This window comes from Capsicum annuum, chromosome 8 (genome assembly GCF_002878395.1).
Source record: "Capsicum annuum cultivar UCD-10X-F1 chromosome 8, UCD10Xv1.1, whole genome shotgun sequence".
Taxonomy (NCBI): domain Eukaryota; kingdom Viridiplantae; phylum Streptophyta; class Magnoliopsida; order Solanales; family Solanaceae; genus Capsicum; species Capsicum annuum.
The window spans coordinates 40,663,852-40,673,324 of record NC_061118.1 but is presented as its reverse complement, the minus strand read 5'-3'; the positions used below and the strand labels follow the sequence as shown (position 1 = coordinate 40,673,324).

The 9,473-nt window shown below is 34.9% G+C and overlaps 2 protein-coding genes across 2 annotated transcripts; one reads left to right on the top strand and one right to left on the bottom strand.

Annotated features, from left to right (window-relative positions):
• Positions 1-137: 137 nt before the first annotated feature.
• On the top strand, positions 138-3,727 carry LOC107846825 (G-type lectin S-receptor-like serine/threonine-protein kinase SD2-5). The gene is made up of 2 exons (XM_016691104.2): positions 138-2,846; positions 3,435-3,727. The coding sequence occupies exon 1, from the start codon at positions 350-352 to the stop codon at positions 2,789-2,791; it is 2,442 nt and encodes an 813-aa protein (XP_016546590.1). The 5' UTR covers positions 138-349; the 3' UTR covers positions 2,792-2,846; positions 3,435-3,727.
• Positions 3,728-5,169: 1,442 nt separating this feature from the next.
• Positions 5,170-9,045, bottom strand: LOC107857252 (calmodulin calcium-dependent NAD kinase-like). Its single transcript, XM_016702180.2, has 8 exons — positions 8,595-9,045; positions 8,265-8,488; positions 8,091-8,155; positions 7,608-7,829; positions 7,355-7,484; positions 6,803-7,125; positions 6,187-6,331; positions 5,170-5,691 (listed from the first exon to the last, which is right to left on the bottom strand). The coding sequence occupies exons 1-8, from the start codon at positions 8,782-8,784 to the stop codon at positions 5,413-5,415; spliced, it is 1,578 nt and encodes a 525-aa protein (XP_016557666.1). The 5' UTR covers positions 8,785-9,045; the 3' UTR covers positions 5,170-5,412.
• Between the last annotated feature and the right edge of the window lie 428 nt (positions 9,046-9,473).

The window sequence follows — 9,473 nt, the reverse complement described above, 5'->3', positions numbered from 1 at the left end:
ATTATTATTATTATTATTAATAATAATAATAATAATAATAATAATAATAATAATAATTCTGATTGCCTGTTTTACTCCTTTTGAATGTCAACCATTTGGTGTTTTAACCAAAAAAAAAAAACTCTTCACTTTTAATAATAATAATAATAATAATAATTCTGATTGCCTGTTTTACTCCTTTTGAATGTCAACCATTTTGGTGTTTTAACCAAAAAAAAAAAACTCTTCACTTTTCCTTAGAATTCCCTAAGTTGTTTCGTCCAAATCTAAGCTTTTTGCCTGTAAACCATACTTCTTCTTGTTAAAATCGTGACTTTCTCTTAGGAACAGTTTCTTTTACTTTTTGGTGATGGGGTGTTGGAGATCCCTCTATTTAGTAATCATCCTCCTGTTTTTTCCTGACAATTGTATAGCTAGTGTTCAGAATAAAGGCAGACTGAATCTGGGGTTTCAAGGGTCTCAAATGACTTGGATAGACAATAATGGGTTAATTCTTGTTTCCAACAACTCCAAATTCGCATTTGGATTTAACCCTACTAAAGATGTTACCTTGTTCCTTCTTGTGGTCATCCATGTGAGTAGCTCTACCATCGTTTGGTCAGCTAACAGAGGCTCCCCTGTTCGAAATTTTGATAACTTTGTCTTTGATAAGACTGGAAATGCTTACTTGCAAAGTGGGGGTAGGAAATCAACAATTTGGTCTTCTAATACTGTTAACAAAGGAGTTTCTTTCATGGAATTAAGGGACTCAGGTAATCTAATTTTGGTTGGAAATGATGGTAACACCATTATTTGGGAAAGCTTCAGTCATCCTGTTGATACTCTCCTCTCAGCCCAGAATTTCACTCAAGGAATGAAGCTTGTAAGCAGTCCCAACAACAATAACTTGAGCTATTCACTTGAATTTAAGTCTGGGGATATGCTTCTTTCTGCAAGTTTCCAGCCTCCACAGCCTTATTGGGCTATGGGGAAAGATGAACGAAAGACCATCAATCAAGTTGGAGGAGATGTCACTTCAGCAGTTCTTGATGGAAATTCTTGGAAAATATATAATCAGAAGAGGGTGCTGCTCTGGCAGTTTATATTCCCTGATAATAAAGATGCCACAAATGCCACACGAATGGCTCTTCTTGGAGAAGATGGTTACATAACTTTTAGCATTCTTCTAGACGATTCCATTGTTGCCTCTGGGACAAGAATTCCACAAGATGAATGCAGCAGGCCATCTTCTTGTGATCCATATTTCATTTGTTATAGTGGTAACAAGTGCCAGTGCCCATCAGCCCTTCCATCCTGCAAACCTCAGAGTGCTTCCTTCTGCAATAAACATGTGCAGCTTGTAGATGCTGGGGATGGTCTTGGCTATTTTGCACTTGGCTTTGTTTCTCCCTCTCCTAAAACTGATTTAAATGCTTGCAAAGCTTCTTGCCTTGGCAATTGCTCATGTGCTGCAATGTTCTTTGATAGCTCTTCAGGGAATTGTTTTATGTTTGACCAAATAGGAAGTTTACAAGGTTCGATTAATGGAGCTGGTTTCAAGTCATATATTAAAGTTTCAGCTAGCCAGGAGAATGGGGATAGTGGTGAAGGTGGAGGTGGGAAGGGAAGATTACCTATTATCTTTGGTATTGTCATTTCTACAGCTCTTGTCATTCTTGGCCTAATATATTGTGGTATCCGTTGTCAGAGGATAAAGAACAACAAGTTGCCAGATTCTGCAAGGGGGAGTTCAGAAGAAGACAATTTCTTGGACGGCCTATCAGGGATGCCAATTCGTTTTAGCTACAAAGAACTTCAGAATGCAACTAATAATTTCTCAATAAAACTTGGGCAAGGAGGGTTTGGTTCAGTTTACCAAGGGGTTCTTCCAGATGGGACTAGACTTGCTGTGAAGAAATTGGAAGGCATTGGTCAGGGAAAGAAAGAATTTCGAGCAGAAGTTAGTATTATAGGCAGCATCCATCATCTTCATCTGGTGAGACTGAGAGGCTTTTGTGCTGAAGGAACACACAGGCTTCTGGCTTATGAATACATGGCAAATGGCTCTTTAGAGAAGTGGCTTTTTAAGAAGAAGAAGGAATTCATGTTGGACTGGGATACAAGATATAATATTGCAGTTGGTACAGCAAAAGGCCTAGCTTACCTCCACGAGGACTGTGATGTAAAAATTGTGCATTGCGACATCAAACCTGAAAATGTGCTTCTTGATGATCATTTCCTCGCCAAGGTCTCAGATTTTGGCCTTGCTAAGCTGATGAGCAGAGAGCAGAGCCATGTTTTCACTACTATGAGGGGTACAAGAGGGTATCTCGCACCAGAATGGATCACAAATTATGCCATATCAGAGAAAAGTGATGTTTTCAGTTATGGGATGGTTTTGCTTGAGATAATTGGAGGTAGGAAGAATTATGATCCTTCAGAAAGTTCGGAGAAATCCCATTTTCCCTCATATGCCTTTAAGATGATGGAAGAGGGGAAATTGAAAGACCTTATCGATAGGAACTTAAAAGTTGAAGAAGAAGACGAGAGGGTCTCCGCAGCAATTAAAGTTGCTTTGTGGTGTATACAGGATGACACGTCTCTCAGGCCATCCATGGCTAAGGTTGTGCAAATGCTGGAAGGACTCTGCCATGTCCCTTCACCACCAGTTGCTTCTCAAATGGGGTCACGACTTTTTTCAAGTTTCTTGAAATCACTAAGTGGGGAGGGTACTTCATCAGGCACCTCTGCACCATCAGACTGCAACAGTGATGCTTATCTTTCAGCTGTTCGGCTATCAGGTCCACGATAGCATTTGGAGGAAGCATGGAAGTAGTCATTCAAGGGCTGTTGTAGATGATTGACAGGCATGTGCAATGGTTTCATACCTTTTAGTTTTTCTGTATATTAAAATTATCTAGGGAATTTTTGCCATATTAGCCATGACAAAGGTTTGAGTTGATTGAGAATGTTTTTCTGTATATAAATTAGTAGGGAAAAGTGATCGTTTACCTCCTAAACTATATTCGAAAAGTCGAAGATACTCTCAAACTATTATAATGACCCCTTACACCCCTATACTACTTAAACGTAAATTTATTTTCACCCAGAAGCCGATGTGGCAACAAAATTTAAAAAAAATAAAATAGCGCGTATGGGAGTAAAATTTAAAGAAAAAAAATTAAAAAACAGTCCATCCTCCGTGAACATCCCTAAGCCACTTCTTCATTTCTTTTTCTTGACATTTTCATCTTCTCTTCTCCTTTCTTTTTCTATTCAAAACCACTTCATTTCTCTTATTAATTAATCGATTACATATTTTTCATCATTCTCCGTCTTGAGCTTGAACAAAATTTCTAATAATGATAATATTTAATGGTGAATGATAAAATTGATGGTGATATATCATTTTTTTTTTATAATTAACTGTAGAAATGGTGCAATTTTGATGGCAGATGATGAAATTTGTGTTTGGGGTTGTGCTTAAACCCGATGATGGCAACGAAGGTAGATTTGGTAGAGAATGATTTGGATCTTGAGATGGATTTCTTAACAGTGTAATTAAATACTGATTGAAAAATTTGCAGTGCAAGAAAGTTTTAAATTAAAGTTTTGATCCAAAGAAAGAGAGATGATGACGAAATGAGTCTATTTTTTGGTATACTTTGATGGTGAGTTTTTTGAATGTATGATGATTCTTTGTAATTTTGTTATGGTGGCAATGTTTATGGATGATTCCAATCGTGAATTTAGTTGTGGTGGAGATATGAATTTCATGATGATGACGACGGTGGTTTGATGGAGGTTTGGTGTTGTTGTAGTGAAGAAGATGCAACTAGGTGACATGAATTTTTTTTAAAAATAAAATTTGATGGAAAATTTGATGTGGCAGTGACGAGGCAGTGACATGGCACGAGTGTGAATCACTTCCTATCATGTGATTGATTGTAGGTGTGCAAGGGTGGATATAAATTCACTTTTATACAGTTGAGGTGTGTAAGAGGTCGTCATAATAGTTTGAATGTGTCTTTAATTTTTTGAATAAAATTTAGATGTACACGATGACTTTTTTCAAATTAGTACTATAAATGAGTTCGATATATTCAAAGAAAATGCATCTGGCCACACTCATCCTGGATTTCAAATTAATGCATGATCTCTACCTAGTCAAATACAGCATATGTGATAGTAGAACTAGCTGTGTTATCTTGTTGAGCCGCTTTACTAACAGAGCAGATATAGATATGTTCTGTTCTAAAAATCTATTTATATGCACATAAAACTACCAAGGCTGGATTCACCTGCTACCGCAATCAAGAACACACTCCCTTTGTTCGCTTTACTTGTCACTTTTAACATGGCACGCCCATTAAGAAAATAATTTTACTTGTACCTTTTGACATGACACATTCATTTAGAAAACAATGATTGATATAGTAACTTTATCATATTGTTCCTATTAATAGATGTTTAGTATTCCCTCCGTCTCAAATTATCCTTTTCAAATTGAGATGACACATTGATTAAGAAAAATAATTAATAACATGTCTAATTTATCATAGTACCCCTATTAAATGATGTTTACATTTTAATTTGAAAAAAAAAAATTAATGCAAAGGGTAAAACATGAAATTTTTTTTTGTCTCTTCTTGATTACTAAAAAAAAACCAAGTAAATTGAGAAATCAAATTAAGAAATTTGAGATGGGTAATTTGGGATGGAGGGAGTAATAAGTATTGAAAAATGATTTAGAAATAAGTAATTAATGCTAAGGGTGAAACATAGAAATTTTTTGTGAAAATCAAATTTGGAAAATAGTGAACAAGTATAGAGCGAACGGATAGAGTATAATCAAAAGTTAGACTCTGTTTGTTTAGTGCAGGAGATGAATATTATTGATAGCTTCAAATTATTAGAGTCAGTTGGTTAGTTAAATAATTACTGTGATTAGTTTATTGTTTGTCAAATTGGTTTACTTTTGGTTCAAATTAGGAAACTAGTGAACAAGTATAGAGCGAACGGAGAGAGTATAATCAAAAGTTAAGACTCTGTTTGCTTAGTGCAGGAGATGAATATTATTGATAGCTTCAAATTATTAGAGTCAGTTGGTTAGTAAGATAATTACTGTGATTAGTTTATTGTTTGTCAAATTGGTATACTTTTGGTTCCTCTCAAAAAGAAGCATTAATATTTAGAGGAACATCTCTCATTTCAAAACCCAAACCATTCCTCACAGTCAGTTTAGCAATAATTTAAGATATAACAAGTCAGTAACCCAATTAAGAAACCTACCACTGAAACTATCTTATACAGTAAAAAAATGGCAGCCCGGTCAATCATCGTATACAGAAAGAAGAATGTTTTATCAATCTAGTTTTAATTTTTTTGCACACATAATTAAGTGTGCCAAAATAAGTTGTGACAATTAAAACACTAATCTACGATTTTATCAGAACTACTAGAAATTAACTCAGGTAGCCGAGTCCTTTCAACTTTCTGAATGGAATACTTGAGTTCTTTCTGAATGTTGAGCCTAGAAGGTGACAAGACAATATCTTTCCAAACAGAGCCTGCCTGAAAAGCTGGATGAGGGTTCTTGTAAAGTTCATAAATGGAGTTTGCTCCATCATTCAACCTTCCAACTATTTGCAGTACATTTATCTCATCAGGATCAACTAGTAGTGTCCTTTCTTTCTCCTTCCACCCTATCATCTGTTGGAATAAACCACATGAAAATTAGAATTTATAGGAGTAAGCAAATACTCCCAGTTTATGTGACGTTATTTGACTCGGCAAGGCGTTTGGGTAAAAGAAAGGAAATTTTTGCATCCAGTGGTCTTAAACATGACAGCATTTGTTGGAAGTTTGAAACTTGTAATCTTAAACATGCCATAGTATTTAGGTAGCTGTAAAAGCTTCTCCTTATAGTTAAAATTAGAAGTTTATAGTTAAGATGTTTCCAAATTTATATATATAGTATGAGCTTGTTATTCTTCTAGGGACGGACTAAAAAGAAAATATGGTCACATAAACTAGAAAAGAGGGAGTATCCCATTTAGTATCATAATAACACACCATATTCTTAGATTATAAGACTGTTCCTGACAAATGAAACATATGCTTAGATTATAAGACTGTTCCTGACAAATGAAACAAATAGAAAAGCAAAAGATATTTGTAGGAAGTTGTTTGGTTGTTGAGTTGTACCTTAGGAGGGCCTTCCAATGCATTAGTGGAGTATAATCTTGCATTGTCTACTAGCTGACAGTATGTATGGAATGCACTGGCAAATCTCTTGTGTGATTTCAGCTGTGAATTGACCCTTACTGCTCTTCTGCACATGATAGCTCTCCTGATAATAAACAACCACAAAATACAAAATCACATGATAGCTCTCCTGTGAATAAACAACCACAAAATACAAAATTAACAAAATACTGGAAAGAATTGAACAAAGTGCATTTCTCCTTCTCCTTCTCTATATATAATATATCATTGTGCTTCAGTCTGATCTTTTACTATTTAGATGGTTATTGATTGCTCTATCTGATGGTGTAAAAATCTGTACTGTCCTGGTATATAAATTAAGAATTTAACTTGTATATACATAGAGTGTAAAGAATTTTTATATCCCCATTGTATTTTAACTTCTTGTATGTAGCAGGTTATCTGCCTTATTTCTAGGTTATTAATCTCACTTTTTATCATGGATGGAGAGTTGATTGTGTAGAAATTATTTTATAAAAGTTAAACTCATAACTTAATTAAACCCTTGAGGGAATGGAAGTTTTGTTTACATGCTTGTAGGAAGGTCATATCTTACCTTATTCCTCTGATGACAGCTAAATAAGCATCACAAACAACTCCAACCAATTCTATTCTATAGGGTCTTCTCCTTCTATTCCCATCTGTGGCCTCTTGTTCTTCATTCAACTGTTCCCAGTAGCTCTCAGTTACAGTTCCATCGTCCTCCACTTTGTAGCCAACACCCATGCGGTAACGGCGTCGGTGAACATTTCTGGCCATGGTAATAGTTTGAACCACAAAGGGTATCCAAGAGAGTGTACCATCCATTATCACATCCCTCCCTTCATTAAGCGCTGTTACAAGCAGGGATGATGCTGCATCTGTTGATGACTGATGTACCTATTAATGTTTTTCAGGTGGTATGGTTGAGAAGATATATGGAAATATAATGATAGAGCTGTCAGCTCAATCCCGTCTATAGTCCAATTTAGTCATCTGAAAGAGATTACAACATGCTATGGCTAGGTGTGACAACAATCAATTTTATTTAAAATATATGAGTTGAAAAAGTACTCTAAATTATCCAAACCCACTCAACTAGAGCAGAGTAGTTTGAGAAGCATATTACCAATTCAGCAGTTTGAAGCATGTCATTGTGATGTCCCCTGGAGCTAAGGGCTTTGTAAATGACATCTGATTCTTTGAAAGCGTCTGCTTCTATTACAACTGCATTAGCTGCGGCTCCTGCCCAAAATGGTCTACAGATATGTAGAGACAACTCACATAAATTAATTAAGTTTAAAAAGCAAGTCCACATGCATGATCATGATGACTAATTTGCTATATGTACTTTGATTTACAAAATTAAATATACATCTTACTCCTTGAGGATGTCCTTGAGCACAGTGCTTTTGCCAGCTCCCATTCCACCACCCATAAAGAGGAGGACTGGGCTTCTATCTTTGTGAGCCATTGGAACCATCACATCAGTGCATTGTGAATCATCTGCTGAAACAAGCCCTATTGCTTTCATCTCTTCAACTAATGTTGTAAATACTCTTGCAACCTTCAGATTCTTCGTTACCCTTTCAAATCTTTGTTCCCTTTCATTTTATAATCAGGCAGGCACTCTCATTATATTGACAAGAGTTTAAGTTATATATTAGGTAGCTAGTTATCCATAAATTTAAGCGGAATACCAGCTGGGAAAATAACTTTCTATGGCGTAATTGATAGTAGTATGTAATTTTCATTATCATTTTGTCCGTGCATATAAGTTAAATTGATCCATCTCTCAAATATACTTTAGTTGAAGATAAACTTATGATATCATCCTAATAATTGGATAATTGACGTTGTAATACCTAGTGGCAGCCATGACAATGTTTTTTAGCTTCTTTTTTGGCTCTGCATGGTCAGCACTCAAAATCTGAAAGATCATGTAATAAGAGGAAAATAACATCTTAATACATATATAGTTTTGATGATTACCTTAAGATTATTAAATTAATTTTTCCAGATCATCAAAGAGTATATACCTGGCTGATCATATGAGAAGCATGGGTCCAATGAAATGCAAAGTAACTAAGGATGCATCTCTCAAATTCTTCAACTAACTTTATGAAGAGAGAATCAGCATCTGGTTCATTAGAAAAGAAGTTGTATATATCTTCTTCACATCCTTCTGATTTCCTTATGTACTCAGCTGCTAATTTGCATAAATGTGGACATTCCCTCTTGTCAGCAAATCCCATTTGTCTAGCTGCATGTGTTCATACATGTATATATAATACACTCCACAGCCCGAAAAAAAAAAAGGGAAGAAAGAAATCCTAAAAGGGTCCCGGTCCATGAAATGAAATAATTACCTACATAATGAGAAAAACTCTCAAACCTAAGGATCTGGCCAGTATTGGTAACTTTAGTTCGAGGAACAATTTTTTGGTCACGAATTTTCTTTAGGCGATAATGCACAGCAGCAGCAAGAATTAATCCAATGGAAGACGCTACAAGAATCTGTGTATATGATGCTTTTGAAGAAGCCATGACATTTCCCATGCAAAAATGCTCTGTTACAATACTAATGTAATTAAAATGAAAGAAGAGGACTAAGGATTAACGAGGAGACCATTTAATAGGTTTTTCTTTTTTTCTTGGAAAAAGAAGATGATAGTTTGAGATTTGAGATCTGATGAAATAAAAAATAGCAGATTAAGGGATTGTTCATGGGAATTAATGCTATAGCTTAAGCTGTTGCACGTTAATCGTTTGTTTGTTTGAATGTTAAGAACACGTGTAAACGTTATATGACTAGCCATCATATCTTGATAGATCAACCTCTGTTTTATTCCTTCATGACAAAAGGATTTATTTATTATGTGGAATAATGTTTCTCTACCAAATCGATTAAAAATGTACCCAATTTAAGTAGGGGAAAGGACAAAATTGATCATTCGCTGAAAACTACTGACACTCGAATGGCCAGCGAAATTGACAATTAGTAGCTTTTTGATTGTCCATTTTGCTAATCTTTTTTTTTTTTAATATACAAAAATAAGTTCTTTCCTTTTTAAACAACTAATTTGAGCTAACTGTTTTGAAGTAAACTTTTTGCACTAATTTTTCGCTGTTTTTTTTTTTTCCTCCTTTTTTTTTGTTTTTCCTTTTTATTTTAAAAATAAATAAGTAAATTTCTCTTTTAATTGTTTCTCTTATTCGTTTAACAATTTAATACAATTTTGTAGCAT

Excerpts from the sequence above, each read along its gene's own strand:
- LOC107846825 (XM_016691104.2), top strand. The coding sequence starts at position 350 with ATGGGGTGTTGGAGATCCCTCTATTTAGTAATCATCCTCCTGTTTTTT.
- LOC107857252 (XM_016702180.2), bottom strand. The coding sequence starts at position 8,784 with ATGGGAAATGTCATGGCTTCTTCAAAAGCATCATATACACAGATTCTT. Across the intron at positions 8,489-8,594 it reads GAGTTTTTCTCATTATGTAG|CTAGACAAATGGGATTTGCT; the intron begins GTAATTATTTCA and ends GAACACATGCAG. Across the intron at positions 7,830-8,090 it reads ATTGTCATGGCTGCCACTAG|GGAACAAAGATTTGAAAGGG; the intron begins GTATTACAACGT and ends ATAAAATGAAAG.